We start from the raw sequence: 20,467 nt of genomic DNA, 5'->3' as shown, positions 1-20,467 counted from the left end.
GGTCCGCCTGTTCCCGCCCCGGAGCCCCCGGGGTGAGACCCCCCCCAACCGTTGCCCCGGAAGTCCCAGTGGTGGGACCCCCCCTCCCACTTTCGCCCCGGAGCCCCCGGGGGAGAGGGGGCCCTCCCCGTCCCCACGCGGTCCCGGGCCCCGCCCCTCCGCCCCACGGGTGAGGCGGGCAGGGGGCGCGGCCGGGAGGGTCCGCCCCTAGCCCGCCGCCCTTCCCACGCCCCGCGGGCGGGCCTTCCGAGCGCTGTCCTCCCCGCGGACGGGACAAAGGCGGCGCCACCATGGCTCTCAGCGCGGCGCTCGGCCGGGGCGACCGGGGCTCGGGCAACAAGGTAGGGGACGGCCGGCGGCTGTGGGGAGGGTCCTGAGGCCGCGGCTGCGGCAGCGGGAGGGAGCTTTCACTTTTTCCGGTCACTTAAACGAAGGGTTAGCAAACTTTTCCCTTAACCTCATGAGTATTTATGAGAGGTATGCTTTTCAAGACAGATTTGCATTCCTGGGGTGTGAAAGGAGTGCAGGGGAGGGGGCTGGGACAAAAAGACGCCTGTGAAGTTGTCGCCAACAATGAGAATGTTCCTGAGTTACTCATTACCTCAAAACTGGTAGGACAAACCAATGAACTTTGTGCACGAAGACAAAGAACTTTTACTTAAAAAATACCAGGATAGACTTATATTGGAAAGGCAGTCGATTTAAATAATGAACATTGCCTAGTAAACAAGACAGTGACTTCAGGTCTAGAATAGTGTGGTGGAAGCTGTCTTGTATTTCTTCCTGTGAACTACAAAAAGTGCGTCGGGTCTGTTTTTCCCTTTTTCCTGTGAACTAGATTACAAAGTGTTTTGGTACAGTAATTACACTCTACTCCTGTTACCCAACAGCATTTTCACTTTAAAAGTTTAGCTGGTACTTTCAGGTGTCTAATTAAGACTTAAAACACATAATTTAAAAAATAAGTTGAAGGTAGCTGGAACTGTGCATAATTAACGACTGAGCATCAAGTCGGCTTCAGCCTCCTGAAAAGAGATTTCAAAGTGGACAGAAGTGAGGTTTGGCTTCCTGACCCTAACCCTCCAACTCCCAGGCTCTCTGCATCAGGAGGAACTTCAGAGGCCACCGTTTGCTCTCAGTGGACACCTTCAAACTCTAAGATGTTTGCATTCCTGGTGGAGCCACATCCCTGTACTGGAGGGCTGGGCATCCCCCACAGAGATAATGCACCCACTTCTGCTTCTGAGGAGATGCCCTGTTTTGATCTCATAGTTTGGCATCCAGTCTGCAAACAAGAACAGTGGTCTGGGTTGGGATCACAAGTGGACTTGCCCAGGTGGGCCACAGAGAACAGAGCCCTAACCTTTCCAGTGGACTGGGGACTTGGGTGCAGGTGACCTGTGGTTTTATCCCATTAGAGGGGCCCCTGTGTAGGTCTAGTCTGAAATCGCCTTTGTGAAATGTGGACCTTAGTGTCTGTAGTTCATGAGCTTGGTGGTGGTCTCACCTGAATACTTTATTACTTGTAAAGCGTGCCAAAAATGCTGGTCTAAGGAAAGAAAGTCGGCCTGAATTTGCCCCGAGACCCTCTGAGATGTGTGTTCACAGGTTGTATCATCCAGGCAAGCACAGGAGACCCCAGACTCCCAGATCACAGCATGTTTTTAATGAGAATCATTCAAGCCCAGTTCCCATGCCTCCCTCCTTCCAAACAGAACTAATGTGTCCTCTCTTTGTGCTTGAACAAAAATCAAGTCACTTAGAGCTATCCAGCCCTAACAGCCATCCTCCAGGACAGGGTACCCATTCTACAAATGGTGGAAAGCCAGGCTTCCGCACTTGACCTGTGGCTCCCAGCCAGGAAGCAGCCTGGAAGTGGTGGCTTTCCTCTCCACACGGCTGTGCCCTGTATTTATCCTCCTGCCCTGTCAGAACAGGGCTTCTGTGCCCTGCTCGCCATGGGAGGTTCCCTCGGGATTGCAGCTTCTTTACCTGCATCCCTCTGCCCCTTACAGGGCCTGGCACTCAGCAGGTGTGCACAGGCCAGTGCTCACTGGTCCAGCCAAGAAAAATGATCCCAGAGAGACTGTTGGTCTGACCTAAGAGCCCAGCACACTTCCGAAGGGGTCAGGAGGGTGGTGGGACAGAGGGGTGGGCTGCAAGGTGGCAAGTCCTGCCCTGAACCTGTTGGTCCTGAGAAGCCTTGGGAATCTGGGATCCTGTGAGCAGAAGGCATCCCACAATTGCCATTTACCCTACAAGGGGGTCAAGGAGGACAGGTGCCCTGGGAGTGGAGAAGAGGCTCTGGACCTCCACCGGGTGCCCAGAGAACAGGCCTGGGGTCTTGCATTGGATGTGCACCCACATCCACCCCCTGTTATCTGTCAGCCTTTGGGCCGGTGGTTCAGGCTCTTGGAGTTTCAGTCTGTTCACTTACAGGATAACCTGTGGCCACCCACCTCTCAGAGCACCATAGCGTCTAATTTTAAAGTGGATGAGTTGACGCTTCTTGAAAGGAAACCCAGGTCATCACGGAGCTGAATGTTCCTGAGCTGAAGGCTGTCTCTGTCCTGATATCTGGGACAACTTTCCAGGTGTCTCAGTTCACACCTGGGCCCAAATTCTCAAAGACGGAGATTTCAGATACTTTTAGACAAGTGTCCAACCTTACAGAACTTTCCCCAAAAGTGAGAAAATCAGGTTGTGCAAAACTCACTTTGTGGTGAGTTTATTTTATATGACTTTAAAACTACTTATGTTTCTGAGACCTAGGATAGGGATTAAATCTAATGCCAACAACAGTTTGGGACAGGAATTAATTTGAAGTTCTGCACTAAAACTGTACAAGTCTGCCAGGTAATGAGTATGTGCACCTCCCCTGGCGAAGTCTCACCTGCCTGCAGCCCCCCACCGTGGGACCCCCAACCCTGGTACGCGTTAGCCTCAGAAAGCTCCCCGGGTCATGCTGCCGCAGCCCCGGCCCCACAGTGATCTGAACTGACGTCACCTTATTCTGACTACGCTCGGTAACCTGCTCCCCCAGGCAGCACCGCCTTTATTTCATTCCCCGTATGTCCCTGGTGCCTGGAGTAGTACATGGCACACAGCAGGTGCTCAACAAGTATTTGTCACAAGGTGGCAACCGTATCCCCTCCTCTGAAGCTCACCGTCACTCCCCTGCCCAGTCGCAACCTCACAGGGCTACGCAGATGCAGGGCTTGCCCCATGACCTGAGCTAACACGATTCCCGAGATTTTTAAGAATAGAATAACGGCCTCAGAGGGAGCAGCCAGGTTACAGCTGATTCTGGGAAACTCTACTTGCCTAAGTGCAACATAGTAAAGCAGGCTCACGGCAATTGTAGAGGACAGCTTGGCAATGCCTGGTGTGACATAATGAATGAACTTTGCAGGTAGTTTCTGAGGCGGAGATGGTAGTGCACGGTGCCGAAGAGAAGGAATGCCTGAAAGAATTTTCAGTGAATGGAAAGGCTGGCCCTTCCTTCATTGTCAGGTGGTTTGGAATTAGCTGCGGGCCATCAGGTGGCCTCCCCGGAGAGCGAAGAGGTTGGATGAGTTTCTGAGAGCTCTTGGGCTCTGTCTCTGGCTAGAATGAGACACAGGGCAGTGTGGATGGAAGCAGTGGGCTTGGTGGTTAGGGATGCAGGCTATGTGGCCATAGTGGCTTGGGTTCAGCTCTGGTTCCCCCACTGAGTGGGTGGGCAGGTGAGCCCCTCAACCTCACCGTCTTCAGAATGGGGAAGATAATAGTATTACGATGTTTTTAGAATAGTATCTGGCATACAGTAAGTGCTCAGTAAATGTTGGCTGTTCTGTGACTGTGGTAGAGAGGAAGAGAGATTTTCATACAAATAAGAGGGAAAAACGATTGAGTTATAATTTTTCCTTGAATCACTTAAGGAAAAATATTCATTGAAGTTATCTCAAAGATATCACCAGGGAAGAGGAGTTACAACTACAATTACGTGCTATTTTAACAATGTATTCGTGAATTTTTTAAAGAAATGCTTTGTGAAAGTGCCCAAATCAGTAGGTCCTGAGCTCCGCTTGACTTCAAGGGTCCCAGAGCTTTCCCTATGGATTATTCAAGAAGACTAAAGAAAAGGTAGCTGGAAGAAGCATTTAGTCAGCCCAGAGTACCGCGCTGGGTAAGGAGTGAGCGTTTGGTTCTCAAACTGATTCTTGCCCGTCCAGAGACGGCAACCCAGAGAATCACGGCGATGTGAACCGAGCAGACGAGCCTCAAAGCCCAGTATAAGCTCCCCCGAAAGCACATGTTTAAATAGGAGGAGCATGTGGAAGGGTTGTTGGGGGGACAGAGCAACAAAAGCCACATATGAGAAGGAAACTACCATCACAATTCCTGGAAGGTACCGGAACTAATTCTTTAAAAAACAGCTGAGCTGAAATTCACATGACACAAATTTAGCCATTTTAAATCAAACAATCTGGTGGCATTTAGTACATTCACAATGGTGTGCAACCCCACCACCTCTGTCTAGTTCCAGAACATTCCTACAGCCCAAAGCAAAACCCCACACCCCTTAGGCAGCTTCTCCCATTCCACCCTCTGCTCAGCCCCTGGAACCACTAATGTGCTCTCTGTCTCTATGGATTTGTCTACTCTGAGTACTCCATATAAGTGGAATCCTAAAATATGTGACTTTTTTGTGTGTTAAAATACATATAGCATGAAATTTACCATTTTAACCATTTTTTTTTTTTTTTTTTTTTGCGGTACGCGGGCCTCTCACTGTTGTGGCCTCTCCCGTTGCGGAGCACAGGCTCCAGATGCACAGGCTCAGCGGCCATGGCTCACGGGCCTAGCCGCTCCGCGGCATGTGGGATCTTCCCGGACCGGGGCACGAACCCGTGTCCCCTGCATCGGCAGGCGGACTCTCAACCACTGCGCCACGTGGGAAGCCCCCATTTTAACCATTTTTTAGGTCAGTGGTATTACATTCACTTTGCTGTGCGCCATCACCGCCATCCATTCCCATGACTCTCTGGTCTTGTAAATCTGAAACTCTACACCTGTTGAACAGTAACTCCTGACTCCGCCCTGCCCCCAGAGCCTGGCAACCACCATTCTACCTTCTGTCCTTACGATTGCGGCTACACTAAGTACCACTGAGCGTAGGTGCAAGCAGACAGTATCTGTCCTTTTATGATTGGTTTACTGCACTGACCATAATGTCCTCAAGTTCCAGCCATGTTGTAGCATTATCAGAACTTCATTCCTTTCACGGCTGAATAATACTCCATTGGAGGGGACTTCCCAGGTGGCACAGTGGGTAAGACTCCACACTCCCAATGCAGGGGGCCCAGATTTGATCCCTGGTCGGGGAACCAGATCCCACATGGACGCGGCAACTAAGAGTTCACATGCGGCAATTAAGACCTGGCACGGCCAAAATAAATAAATATTTTTTTAAAAGTTAAACAAAATTAATATTCCATTGAATGGATGGACCATAAATTTGGTTTATCCATTTATCTGTTGATGGACGTTGGACTGTTTCCATCTTTTAGGTTTTGTGAATAATGCTGCTATGATTATGTCTTTACAAGTTTTTGTGTGTACATATATTTTCATTTATTTCATTTATTGGGTATATACCTTCAGGGTCATATGGTAATTCTGTGTTTAACTTTTTTTTTTGGCCTTGCCGCGTGGCATGTGGGACCTTAGTTCCCCGACCACGATCAAACCCATGCCCCCTGCAGTGGAAGCTCAGAGTCCTAACCACTGGACCACCAGGGAAGTCCCCAACTGTGTTTAACTTTTTGATGAACCACCAGATTTTTTTTTCACAGCAGCCTAATCATTTTACATTTTCCCAGCAATGTATGAGGGTTCCAGTTTCTCCACCGCTTCACCAAGACTTTTTATTTTCCAGTTTTATAGTCACCCTCGTGGGTATGAAGTGATACTGTAGTTCTGGTTTGCATTTCCCTAATGACTACTGATGTTAAACTTATTTTCATGTGCTTGTCGACCATCTGCATATCTTCTTTGGAGAAATGTCTATTCAAGTTCTTTGCCCATTTTAAATTGAGTTGTTTGTCTTTTTATTGTTGAGTTCTAAGAGTTCTTTATATACTCTGGACACTAGACTCTTAACAGATATATGATTTGCAAATATTTTCTCCCATCTGTTGGCTATCCTTTTACTTTCTTGATAGTATCTTTTGATGCACAAAAGTTTTAAATTCGGATAAAATTTAATTCATATATTTTTTCTTTCATTGTTCATGCTTGTGGTGTCGTATCTAAGAAAACATACAAGGTCATGCCACATACAAGGTCATGAAGATTTATCCCCATGTTTTCTTCTAAGAATTTTGTAGCTTCAGTGTTTACATTTAGGTCGTTGACTCATTTTTAGTTGATTTTTGTGTGTGGTGTGAGATAGGGGTCCAATTTAATTATTTTGTATATGGATATCCACTTTTCCCATCACCATTTTTTTTTTTTTTTCTGGTACGCGGGCCTCTCACTGTTGTGGCCTCTCCCGTTGCAGAGCACAGGCTCCAGATGCGCAGGCTCAGCGGCCATGGCTTACGGGCCCAGCCGCTCCACGGCATGTGGGATTTTGCCGGACCAGGGAATGAACCCGTGTCCCCTGCATCGGCAGGCGGACTCTCAACCATCTGTGCCACCAGGGAAGCCCCATCACCATTTTTTGAAGAACTTATTTTTTCCCAATTGAATAGTCTTGGAACCCTGGTTGAAAGTCAGTTGGCTGTAGTTTGGGGGGTTTATTTCTGAACCCTCAGTTCTATCCCACTGGTCTATGCCAGAACCACACTATTTTGATTACTGTAGCTTCGTAGCAGGTTTTGAAAGCAGGAAGTGTGAGTCCTCCAAATTTGTCCTTCTTTTTCAAGATTCCTTTAGCTACTCAGGACCCCTTGAAATTCCATATTAATTTGAAGATTTTTTTCCCATTTCTAGAAAAAAAGCAATTGAAGGTTTGATAGAAGTGGCATTGAATTTGTAGATCACTTTGAATGGTATTGACATCTTAACAGTGTTAAGCCTTCCAATCCATGAACCAGGAATGTTTTTCCATTTAATTAGGTTTCTTTAATTTCTCCCAGTAATGTTTTGGAGTTTTCAGTGTACAAGTCTTTCATCTCTTGGGTTAAATGTATTCTTCAGTATTTTATTCTGCTATTATAGAATGGAATTGTTTTCTTAATTTCCTTTTTGGATTCTTCATTGCTGGTGTAGAGAAGCACAACTGATTTTTGCATGTTGATTTTGTATCTCATACCCTGCAACTTTGCTGAATCTACTTATTAGCTCTAGTAGCTTTATGTGTAGATTCTTTGTGATTTTCTATATATAAGATCATGTCATCTGCAAATAGAGACAGTTTTACTTCTTCATCTCTAAATTAATTTGCCGTTAATTTTTTTCTTGCCTAATTGCTCTGGCTAGAACTTCCAGGGCAGTGTTGCATAGCAGTGGAGTAAGTGGGCATCCTTGCCTAGTTCCTGTTGTTAGAGGAAAGCCTTTTGGTCTTTCACTGTTGAGTATGAAATTAGCTGTGAGCACTGATAAGTGTCTTTTTATCATGTTGAGGAAAAGCCTTTCTATTCCTAGTTTTCTGGGTGTTTTTATCAGGAAAGTGTTAGAGTTTGTCAAATGCTTGTTCAGCATCATTAAAGATGATCATAGGGGCTTTTTCTTCATTCTGTTCATGTGGAGTATTATATTGACTGGTTGTTGAACCACCCTTGCATTCCTGGAATAAATCCCACTTGGTCATGGTCAATAATCCTTGTAATATGCTGTTAGATATGGTTTCCTAGTATTTTGTTGAGAATATGGAACAAATTTTATAACTCTGCTTTAAAATTTCATTATATTGTAGAAGAATACATCTTAAGAATGTATGTTTTGAAATAAGAAGTATCCTCTTTAAGAAACAAGTTTGTGTCAAAGGCCAAAATATAAAATTACTAGAAAATCTGCAGAAGTTTAAGACTTCAAAATGTATCTACTGGGTAAAAAGCCATTTGGGGAAGGACTGTGATGAGGTTAGTCCGTATAAAATGCTTAAGCAGTGTCTGACACATAGCAGAGTTCACACGTTTCCATCATGCTGTCTTTGGGGTGCAATCAAGCATCCAGGAGGTGCTTGCGTCCTCTCCTGTGATAATACCCGCCTCAGTACTATAGTTTTCACTTTTTTGTGATACCCCCGCTACTAGGCTGTCAGCCCAGGACGTTGATCTTTGTATCCTTCAGGGTGCTTAGCACACAGCAGGTACTCTGTAAATGCACTTTGGTGTTGAGAGTGGAAAATAGTTAGTGATCCAGGAGAGTGGTGCCTCTGTGACCAGTGTATCATGAGAAAGACCACAGGTAAGGAGTGAGGAAAGAGCAGAAACACAGGGTTGGCCCATCGGGACCGGGCCTGGGAGGAAGTGTCCCCTGACGCTGTGCTTCCTGTGGGATTTCTGCTCAAACCACAAGGGGAGAGGAAGCAGAGCACCTGGTCCGGGCTGGACTGACAGTTGGAGAGAGGCACCTGGACCCTGCAGTGGGCTTCGGCAGCCCCTTCAATGGTGCTTGGGCAAACGAGGGCCCACCTCTCAAATCCTGAAATGCCAACACTCATAGATGCTTTCATTAGCCAATTTCACGCTGCCAAAAAGTACAGATTTTATTTCAATATTCCCGTAAGCTCTGTCTTCCGTGTTCTCACATCAGTTAATATTTTGTCCCTCCTGTCGCCCCATCTAGATCCATCACACTCTTCCCAGCTAGAGGAAACGGATGCCTTCCAACCACACTCCAAATGGTTCACAACCACCACGAGTTTGGGGGTCTCGGGCAGGCTGCATGGGGCGCTGGCAGTGGCCAACCCCCCCCCCCGGTCTCCTGCCCCTCGCCTTACAGGGGCGGCGCTCTTAGGTCTTCCCTGGGCCCTAGATCCTCAGGACGCCTGAGCTCTGTGCAGCCTGTGCACCCACTGGCCTCTGGCCCACTTACCTCTGTGCACAGGAATTAAAAGGACAGCAGCCTCTTCACTGCTGGCTTAGATCTCCTAGGTGCTCACAGCCTTCGAGCGCTGCCCAGATGGCGTTGTTGCACGTGGCTTTTCCCTTTGCAGTCCTGGAGGGGTGCTTGTTAGGAACAAATCTGGTAAAGGCCTCCTGAGTCTTGCACCTCCCATTCCGAGTGGCGGCACGACTTCCTCTCTGGACCCTGCTCCGGCTGGTCTAGGACAGACCTGGGTGTCACAGCTCTGTGACGGCATCAGGGGTCTTCTGTTAACCCCCAACCTCATACACTTACAGCAAGCTGCTGGGTGGAGACTGACACCTCTCACTCTTCCTGCCAAAGTGCCTCATCCCTGCCAGGCCCAGCACTGCATGAGTAGGGTTCCATTGATCTCCATTCTCCCTTTTCCTTCCCCGTCTTAGTTCACAGAGTGACATATTTCAGGGCCCATTTGTTTTGCCTCTTGAATTCAAACACGGTCAGTAAAATGTAGCAAGTGAGGGGGGAGAACAGCGGTCCCGCTCTGGGAGGAGAGGGGCTTCTGCACAGCACTGATCAGGGACCCGGGTGCGGGTTCCAACCTCACACACTGTTTCTCCGGTTTCCTTGCACGCAGGGGTGTTATTTTCACACCCCTGCGACTTGCTCGAGTACACGTTCCCTGCGCTACGTTCCCACCTCACTCTGGATTTACTGCCATTATTTGCAGAATTGCCGCCAGTCCTTGTGAGGATTCAGCAACCCGGGTCAGGCCTTCTGTTGCTGAAGCGCTGTCCTCTGAGGGCACAGAGGTCAAGTATTAACTAGTGTCTCATCAAATTCCTGAGCCATTGAATACATGGGCGGACCCAGCACAGTCTTCATAAAGTGAGGTTCAACATATCCTGAATTGGTTTAAAACAGAATTATAACTGGAAACTAAAACAAAACAAATCACTCCTCACTCATCTCCACCCTCACTCACCTCCACCCCCACCTGCACCCTCCCTCACCTCCACCCTCACCTCCACACTCACCTCCACCCTCATCTCCACACTCACCTCCACACTCACCTCCACCCCCACCTCCACCCTCCCTCACCTCCACCCTCCCTCACCTCCACCCTCCCTCACCTCCACCCTCACCTCCACCCTCCCTCACCTCCACCCTCCCTCACCTCCACCCTCACCTCCACCCTCCCTCACCTCCACCCTCCTTCACCTCCACCCTCACCTCCACCCTCCCTCACCTCCACACTCACCTCCATGCTCACCTCCACGCTCACCCCCACCCTTCCTCACATCCACACTCACCTCCACCCTCACTCACCTCCACTCTCACCTCCACCCTCCCTCATCTCCACCCTCACCTCCACCCTCCCTCGCCTCCACCCTCACCTCCACCCTCACTCACCTCCACTCTCACCTCCACCCTCCCTCATCTCCACCCTCACCTCCACCCTCCCTCGCCTCCACCCTCACCTCCACCCTCCCTCACCTCCACACTCACCTCCATGCTCACCTCCACGCTCACCCCCACCCTTCCTCACATCCACACTCACCTCCACCCTCCCTCACCTCCACTCTCACCTCCACCCTCCCTCACCTCCGCACTCACCTCCACTCTCCCTCACCTCCACGCTCACCTCCTCCCTCCCGTCCACACTCACCTCCACACTCACTCACTTCATCCTTTTGTTCAGTGTGGTATACCCATTTATAGTACCAATCAAACTGAAAATTCAGGGTTAAACTTTGGTACTTGAGCTGAGAGCTATCCCCTTATGGGCTCAAGGAAACCCACATGTTATAAGCAGACTAGCCATATCGTTTATTGTCCAAATTCGAACACTTTGAGGAGAAAGAGAGCTATCGCCTTGACCACAGGTGGAAACCCAAACTGTGTGGGAAACCCTGCCCTGGTTGCCGGTCTGTGGCTTGGGGTATCTCCACCTCCTGGGGTCGTTCTTCTCCGTGGGTGAGGAACGCTCGTGCACAGGTGTTTGCCCACCTCCCTCCTGGACCAGGTGTGTGACTCCCAGTGAGCGCCCGAGAGCCAGGCTGTGCAGACATGCTGCCTACGCAGCCCCCAGCAGAGCCCCCAGCCGGCACTTGTCCGGCTCTGCCCGTCAGGCTGCTCGCACTCTGCGCCCGGGCGCCACTGGGAGCTTCTTGTTTGCACCAGCACCACCCCCTCTCTACTGTGTTTGCCCCCAGGGCTCCCCCTGTTGTGTAATTCCAGGAGTTGTAAGCGCCTGCCAGGCCCTTTCAGAGCGTGGTTTGGGGCTCCAGGGTTTGCTTCATCTTCAGAGTCGACATCCCTCCCAGTTTTGTGTGACAAGTCCTTCTCTGTCCCTCTCAGGTCCCTTTCTCAGGAAACCCAGGGCCCATTCACATGGCAGGAGCCACACATGCCCTGCCTGTCTGTGCCTGGGACCATTATGCTTTGTGGTCACTTTCTTGGGGCAGTTCGGTGGCAGGGAGGGTGCATGAAAAGCCCCGTTTAGCATTGCAAGTGCACACGGTACAGGTTTCTTATTAGAATATCTGTTTTGATTCTTCTAATCATGCATATAGAGTTTGCATTTCCCTTAAAATACCTTAAATTTTGCTTGAACCTGCTGCCACTTACCTCTACGTTCCTGCACTCCAGTATGGCCTCGTGAGGTTTCCCTGTAGCGCTTTCCATGCTAGAATGTCTGCAGACTTGAAGCTTTCACCCCACCTTCTTTCTGGAAAAAACAAATGTGCTCCAGCGCAGGCCCAGGCCCAGCCCCAATTCCCCAACAACCTCAGCCCAGTGTCAGCAGTCTTCATCTGCCCCACCAAAACTAAAGATTAAGGCTAAATCATGAGGTCCTTTAAGAAAGCACAGGAGCCATGTGTGAAAGCCCAGATGTTGTGGGCTTCTTACCTCAGTGGTTAATATCAAGTTAGGATCTGGCAGCAGCTACCTTCAGGGCGCCATCAGGCAAGGAGCAGTGCCAGCCTGAGGGGCACTCTTCCAGGGTTTCTGGAAGGGTTCCCAGTCAGACCAGTTCCCAGCTTTCCTCGCAGCTGCTGTGTCACAGCTGTGGTCAGGGGTCCCCACTCAGAGGATGCTTTGGAAAGATGTTAGGTAACATTTTAAACCCAGTAGTGCAAACATGCAATATCACACTCCCACTTACCGTCTCTGTACCTGCTGCCTCTTTATTTATGTAGGAATGTAATCCAAAAGTGTAAAAAGAAAAGCAAGCAAAGAAAAAAAAAACCATGTAATTGGTGATTTAGGTGAAATCGGCTGTCAGATCTACAACTTAGAAAAATTAATTTCAGTCGTCCATTGGGTGTCGTCTAGAATTAGTTTTTTCTCTGTTGGAAACATGCAAAAGGCGTAGGGAGGCCAGGTGTGCTGGCTGAAGACAGGATGCCAGGCAGACAGACGCCCGCAAAGCAGCTGGACTCAGGCAAGAGGGAACTTGCTTTTGAAGGTGTTTTGTTTTGGCTCAGTTTAACAGTGACGTGAACAAAAAAGGACAACAAAACCTTGGAGGGATGAAAATGAGTTTCTATCTTTATACGTGAGGAGCCACACGTCTGATTGAGCTGACAAATTTCAAGAGCACTTTTCTTTCCTGACAAAGGGTTTTCCAGATAAATTAAGCAGGAAAGAATGGCTCCTATCAATTTTTCTCTGAAAGAACCGTAAATATGGCTGCAGAGGCAAACGGTGTCCATTGGCCGAGCAGCCCAAACTCGTCTGCAGGCCCCGAAGCTCGCGCACGCTCTGCTGGGACTGGGTCTCCACGGAGGACCCGGGGTAGAAAAGTTCGGTTTGCTGTAATGAAGACTACGGGAGATTTTTCTGAGTTGACGTGACCTTTTCCGGTTTAGAATGAACAAAACTCTTACTTCCAGCTGAACTCTTATTTCATCGCGAGGACACCAGTCTGGACTGATGGCGGTTGATGGCAGTTCTGCACACTTTTTATCGAACACCTTCAAAGAACTAAATGAACTAAGAGCTAAATTCAGCCAAAATGCCTTAAAAGCCAACATTTCATTGTCAGTTTGCATTTTGTACTAAAAAATGAAAAGCTCTGAAGTCCTTTCAAGATGAAATACGTTGTTACCTTGTGGAATAATCGGTGGAGCAGATTCATAGTAACCTTTCCATTTTACCAATGGAGAAACCAGAAGTGCAGAAATCTCGGGGACTCTGTGCTGTGCCGCAGCTGATATAGACCAGGGTTGACATTTACACGCCCTCGCCAAAGCCAGGGCTTGGGCATCTGAGCGGTGTCTCTCCCAGGGAGGGCCTGAAGTTTGCATTTCAATTCAAAGTAGGTCCTTAGAGACTGCGCTCCGGGCCGCACCCCACCTCCTTCCAGCCGGTTTGTATCTCTAGTCACTTCCGGGCAGGCTGAGGCCTGCCCCCACTCCAGACCAGCTCTGTTCAGTCCCTGGATTGACGTTTGTTTGTGGCTCAGGTGTGATTTGAGTTCTTGGAAGCCAGAGCACGTGGCACTTTGGGGAAGAATCAGTATTTAGAGAATTCCTACTGACAAGGGAGTGGCCCTGTCTGGCGGGGGACAGGACGTGGCAGGAAGGCCTGTGCGGGCCTGGGGGCCTCACCAGGCTGACGGGGAGGTGGAGGGCTTCCAGCCTCTGAACCGACCCTGCAGCACACGGCTCCCGGCTCCTGGCTCCCGCCTCCCGGCTCTCGGCTCTCGGCTCCCGGCTGCCGGCTCCCGGCTCTTGGCTCTCGGGCAGCACAGATGGTTTCTCTTCGAGTCCTCATTTACTGCAGACTCAGAGGATGCACTGCTTTATTTTCAGTTTCCTTGGGAAAGTATCTATGATTAGCCATTCAGAGGAGTCTCAGACAGTAATCATTGTTCCTTTAAAAATCAATTATGCAATTTTAAACTCTTTGGCTTTTAACTGTTATTTGTGGCCTTGCATTTCCTCTCCAAACAAATAAACCTTATGGCATTCCTCAGGAAATGTTACATCTAAAAATAGAATTAAGTATTTTTTAAACTAAAAGCTCTCTGTCTTTATAGAAAAGCATGTTGCACCAAAAGTTAAAGGGGAAATCAGATACCAACGATAGCTGTTTTTGGACTGACTGAATGAGCACAATTCTGGGATTATGATGCAGGATGCCCTAATGGTTTCTATTTAAATTTAAAAAAATCATCAGTACAAGTGAAATGTATTTCCTAGGATGAACTTCTTTTCTGAGTATAAAACGGCATATGGACCAGCTCTGTCCTCCCCACAAGGGCCCCCCCATTCCCTATGCAGAGCCAGGAGTGCTGGGGAAGGGGGAAGCCCCTGAGAAATCCCCCACGCTCCACGGAAGATCCTAAAAAGCATCATTTAAGGTGCATGTTTCAGAATTTGATGGGATGGAACTTACGTCAGACCAAACTTGGTGGTGCCTCCTGTGATAACAATGACAGCCGTCACTCACAGGCATTAGATAGGGTTCCCCTCGTGGGCACAGGTGTCAGGTGTACCTGTCACAGACATGGGCACTTCCTCAGATGCTTCTGCTCTGTGACAACGTGAGGACCAACCAATCCTCCCCGACAGGAACTCTTCTCTGTGCTGGGGATTCGCCCATACCTCCTGTGTTTCACAAAGATAACTCACATCCCCGGACATACAACAGGTGCCTTCACAGTGGACACCTCAGTGCTAGCCTGTGAAGGTGTCCAGTGCACCTGTCTTATCAGATGTATTAAATTTCGCAAACCTCTCTTCCAACTCAGGATCTGGACTCCCTCGACACCTACATACAGAACACACTCTCTGCCCTCTACCCACCTTTTGAGACCACGGCAGCCACGGTGCTCTGGCAGCTGTTCAGCGTGGCCGAGAAGCTCTACGGTGGGGACGGGCTGCGCTGCCTCCTGGACTTCCTCATCCCAGCCAAGAGGGCCCTGCAGCACCTGCAGCGGGAGGCCCGTGTGAGTACCTCCTCGGGGATGGAGCCCGTGTGAGGCCTGCCCGCTCACTTTTGACTAGGGAGGAGAGACAGGCAGGGTTTTAATCTGGTAGCTGGAAAATACCTAATCTGAGCCGTAGGGGTTTTAGATCCAGGGGAATATACTGGTGAAGGAAGCAAAGAAGGAGGATATGCTTCTGTGCATTTCCGACTAATCCAGGGGTTAAGCGGACGTCCTTCAAGTGAGCATTTGTTGTTTTCTTTCTGAAAGAAAGCAGGGTATTATTAAAAAATAAAAATAAATTGTAGTCTCAGCCACTTTTTTGGGAGCATTTAAACACATGACTGGGGAAACCGTCCCATTTTCCTCTGTTCCATTGGTCCTTTGGGCACTGGCTCAGCTTACTCCCTTCGGCTTCTGGCTCCACCTTTTCCTGATTCCAAATAATTGGTGAAATAAGGCATACGTCCCAGAAACAGGGCTTCTCAACCTGCCAGTGAGCATGGAGCCCACTGTCCGCAGGCTTCTGTCTGGTGCCCCAGGGGACCCTCGCTGCAGTCTATGTACGAAGGGACTGAGTCCCCCTCCTGAGTAGTCATCTCAGGACGTACGGGAGCAGTTCCAGTAGCACAGACAGACCCTGATGAGTGAATCTCTTATGTGTTTAGTTATTTGGAGGATACTTTTATTGTAGGTTGCTTCTGAGGCAGTGTTAAAACTAATGACAGCCACGTTGCAGGTATGTTGCAGTGAACTGCTGCAGAGATTCATGGCTAGATCTTAAAAAGTAAGACCTTTGTTAATCATCACCTTTTACTGCTCCATTCATATTGAATTAGAGCTTTTTGAAAAACTACCACTGGGCTACTTTGATTTATTAAGCTCTTTGAATGTCTTTTAACTGAGTGTGGTAGAGAAATGACCATGGATATCCTCGATTTAATTCTTGGTTCGCCGTAGTCTGCCTAGAGGGTATTTCCTTCATGATTATGCACCTTTTGCACATGTAAAGGGTGTTTATTGATAGGGAAGAAGCAGAGAAATTTGCCTGTCAGGAGATAAAAGCAGCACACACAACCAAGCTGCTTTAAGTTGGATCTGAAAACACTTGCTCCCTTTCAAAGGCGTGTCTTGAAAAGCTTTTCTGAGCTAATGTTTTGTCTTCTTTCTTCTAATATTCTTTTTCCTTCCTTTTTAACACGTCATCACCCTTCCCACTTCCAAACTGCTTATCTTCTGAAAAAGCCATATGAATAATGTTACTCTTTAATACGATGCATATTTATAAGTATTTAAAAGGCATAAAATGAAATTTAGGGACAGCCTTACTATTTTCATATTTATATTGCTTTTTACTTTGTAATTAAGAAATTAAAATTTGATCATCTGTATGACATCGGAGAAAATGAACTTATCTTGACAACTGTGAACGTAAAAATACTTTAGTTAATGTAAATTCAATGCACTCTTTATTCATTTACCAAGTGTCATCGAAGCATGTGGCTCGGAGATCATTATTAATCATATTAATTTTAAGATGTTTCTATGTTAACCTGAGAGTTCGATGACCACTATTTTCCCATCCCTCTGTAGAAACCAGACAGGCTTAAAATCACTGGCTGACTTATCTGTAACTTTGTTTCATCACGGTTTGTGTCCAAAAAATGCTTGGAGGAGTTTAAAGAAAAGTAATCAGAAAGATATAAAACAGAATGTTTCTGCAAGGGGGGAAAGCAGGGGCAAGGGATTAGAACTTAAAAAATGAAATCAAATGGAAATCAGAAAAGGAGAAGGGAATAAGCAAGATAAAAACATGGAAATAAAAGTACAACATATATAATAACAGGTTGAAAATGGTAGGCCAGCAGAATTCTAACCAAGGATAATGGATGTAGCGATATTCATAACAAACTAAATATAGTAAAAGGCAAATGCATTGATAGGGCTAAAGGGGACCGTTCAATAATAATACTGCTAACAACCAGGAAGGTGTAACAATCCGTAAACTCCTAACAACACAGCCTGAAAGTGCTTGAAGCATAAATTGAGGGAATTACAAGTGGGAGATTTCGCCTCCCTCCAAAGCAAAGAGGAAAAGCAGGCCGCATATTACTGAAGATAAACATCTGAACACGATATGTCTCTCTGCTAACGGGCATGCGTGGTGTGCCGAGCCCAGCAATTTTAGAATACATGTAGGTCCCAAGCACAGATGGAACCTTCTCCAGACTTAACCAAATTTGATAAAATTCTAGCCAAGTTTTCCCATTAGAAGATACACATTATCTCAAGGATGTGTACAATTAGAGAATATTAAAGAACATACATTCTTAAGCATTCATATACATTTACCAAATTTGACCAGAATTGACCAGTAGCGATAACATGTTAACAAATACCAGAGAACTGATTTCTTAAGACCACAAAGCAATAAAGCTAGAAATCAGGTTTTTAAAAGACACCGTTCTATTTGGAAATTTGTAAAGGTACTCCTAACAGAGAACCACAAAGGAAACTGGCAAAACAGAGCTGATGAACAGGTGAGTCCTATTTCCACCTAGGATGTAGAAGTGTATGAAAGACCTTTACTCTTGCCAAAACAACAAGAAATTCTGATATGAACCAAACAATTACACCTTCCTTTAAAGCCGTCCAAGAGCTGTGGATACACAAAGAGCTAAAAGAACTTAACGGTGGAGTGGCAGTGCCTTCCTAAGTGAGCAAAGAGCAGAAGACGCGTTCATCCCTGGGGCGAGTCACTGAGGCTTCAGGGAGGACGGGTGACTAGCTGGCAGAGAAGGACCGTCTCTGCTCAGACCAGGAGGAGCCGGGCTTCAGAGACCTCAGGGCTGGAACACCAGGGTGGAATCTGGAGGAGCCTCGAATGTGACGATAATCCTCTCTACTAACCCTAGAAAGTCTCTGACAGAATAAGTGGAGACTGAGGGGTGGGACCAGAAAGCAAAATATATCAAAATCTTAAAATCACACAGTTTCAAAGTGTCGTGATTTCCAACTCTTATGGTCTCACGGTCTTAAAATTTTCGTCTCATAGTTTTAACATGTCCCAGTTCAGAAGTCCAGCAGCAGTTGGTACCAGGCCTCCCTGGATGGAGAGTTGTGAACCTAACCACTGGAGCACTTGAAACGGTAAACCGAAATTTCTGAAAGTTGAACCAAGCCTCAAGCAATGTAAATTTTATAAGCTATTCTTGGTGGCCAAGAGACTCGGGGGCTGAGCTGAAAAGTGAAGAGATACCTCACTGGACTCTTGGAGAGTTTAAAGCCACAACCTACCCCAAACTTGCTCTGTTTCTAAGTGCTTTAAACTGATAAACCCTTCATCCTAGCTGTCTAACTAGAGTAAAGCTTTCCTCTTTTTAAAAAATTATCAGCTTTAGGCAAAAGCTCAGGCATAAAATTTAAAAATTACAAAACGTGCAAAGGCACCAGATTATCAACCCATAAAAAGGAGAAAAAATTGTCAATAGAAAGAGACTCACAGACCACCCAGGTTTGGAATTATACGGCCGACTTTTTAAAAACTATGATAAACATATTAAATAATCTACAAGTAAATATGGATGAAGTGGATGAAGAATTTCAGGAATGATTTGGAAACTGTAAAATGAGAACAAAATGGAAATCTTAGAACTAAAAATACTCTATCTGCAATTTAAAAAAAAACTTACTGGATGGGACTAATGCAGACTGGATGCAGCAAAAGATGGGATACATGATTTGAAGACGTGCCTGAAGAAACGAAGCAGATGGAAGCACAGAGAGGAGAGAGAGGAGGGGAAAAGGTGAGCAAGCGTCAGGAACTTATGGGAGTATCAGGTCAGACACATGTGCAAGCGGATTCCCAGAAGGGGAGGAGTGAGAAAATAGGGCCGAAAAAATATTTAAAGAAATATTGTTGGACAATTTAACAATTTGTTAAAAAACACAGATCTAACACATAGATCCAGGAAGCTCATCAGACCCAGAGCAGGATAAATACCAACAGAATGACACTTAGACACATTGTAATTAAATGCTGAAAACCCATCATCAAGGGGAAATCTTAACATACAGGGGCAGCAATAAGAATGATGGTGGCTTTTTATCGGAAGCATTGGACTTCAGAAGACAATGGAAAAATATCTTTAAAAAGTTAAAGGAAGAAAAGTCAACCTAAAATTCTATATACAGCAAAAAATATCTTTCAACAGGAAGATAAAATAATGACATTTCCAGATAAATAAAAGAGTAGACTAGCACAGACGCTATGCTTGTCTGAAGGTCTATGGTACCAGGCAGAAGCTCAGATCTACAGAAAAATGAAGAGCACAAAGAAAGGCTAAATTTGTAAGTGTGGATTTCTTTTAAAAATTAGTGACCACACACACACACACAAAATTACTGACCACTTAAAGCAATGTATTGTGGGATTTATAACAAAGGTAGCGATAAGACATATGACAACAAAAGCACAAACTGTGGAAGGGAGTAAATTGAATGACAGCATTTAGCGTTATAGCTTTATAATGCTAAAATTATAAATTTGAAATTATAGCTTTAGCATTTCTTGCATAGCATCTGTGCTAGTCTACTCTTTTATTTAGCTGGAAATGTCATTATTTTACCTTACTGCTGTAAGGTTCTTACATTGTTTTAAAATAATAAACTATTGCTTTAAGATAGACTGTGATAAGTTAAAGATGCATATCGTAATATTGAGAGCAGCCACTAAAAATAACACAGATAGGTATAACTAAAAGTTCAATAGAGGAAATAAATGGAATCTAAAAAATAGAAGAGGAGATAAAAGGAAGAACAAAGGTACAAAGATAGGGCAAATAGAAGTTTTATGCCAAGATGATAGATTTAATCCAGCCATGTCAATAATTATATTAAATGTCATTAAGTGAATTTAACATTCTAACTAAAATACAGAGATTGTCAGACTGGAAAAAAGGCAAGACCAACTAAATGCTGGTTATAAGAATTGCCCTTTAAATGCAAAGACAATCCAAAGACTGAAAGTAAAAGAATCAAAACAGATATACCATGTGGTCTGAGAAATGCAAAGCAAATGACAAGACACAAATTTTTGCTTGCTAATGAGCAGAAAAATAGACAGGTTAGTATTCAGAGCAGAGAGAGTTCAGTACGATAGACAAGGTGATGCTCTTCTCATTGTGGTGAAAATTGGGATGACCTCTCCGGAAAGCAGTTGTTTTAATGTATGCAGAATCTTTAAATTGTCATGTACAGTTTGACTCAGAAAGTTTAGCCACAGCAAGTGATCTAAAATGCAGGTCCAGGGCTTCCCTGGTGGCGCAGTGGTTAAGAATCCAACTGCCAATGCAGGGGACACGGGTTCAAGCCCTGGTCTCGGAAGATCCCACATGCCGTGGAGCGACTAAGCCTGGGCGCCTCAACTACTGAGCCTGCGCGTCCGGAGCCTGTGTTCCGCAACGGGAGAGGCCACAGCAGTGAGAGGCCCGTGTACCGCCAAAACAAACA

At 46.5% G+C, this 20,467-nt stretch overlaps 1 protein-coding gene across 1 annotated transcript in view; it reads left to right on the top strand.

Moving 5' to 3' along the window:
• Positions 1-284: 284 nt before the first annotated feature.
• Positions 285-20,467, top strand: part of PLEKHG4B (pleckstrin homology and RhoGEF domain containing G4B) — a 55,523-nt gene continuing 35,340 nt past the window's right edge. Inside the window, 2 exon segments of the mRNA XM_032626587.1 lie at positions 285-341; positions 14,780-14,977. Of these exon segments, the coding sequence (XP_032482478.1) occupies positions 291-341; positions 14,780-14,977 (249 nt within the window). The 5' untranslated portion in view covers positions 285-290.

Source organism: Phocoena sinus, chromosome 3 (genome assembly GCF_008692025.1).
Source record: "Phocoena sinus isolate mPhoSin1 chromosome 3, mPhoSin1.pri, whole genome shotgun sequence".
Taxonomy (NCBI): domain Eukaryota; kingdom Metazoa; phylum Chordata; class Mammalia; order Artiodactyla; family Phocoenidae; genus Phocoena; species Phocoena sinus.
Note: the sequence above shows the minus strand (reverse complement) of the source record. Positions and strands in the feature narration are given on the sequence as shown.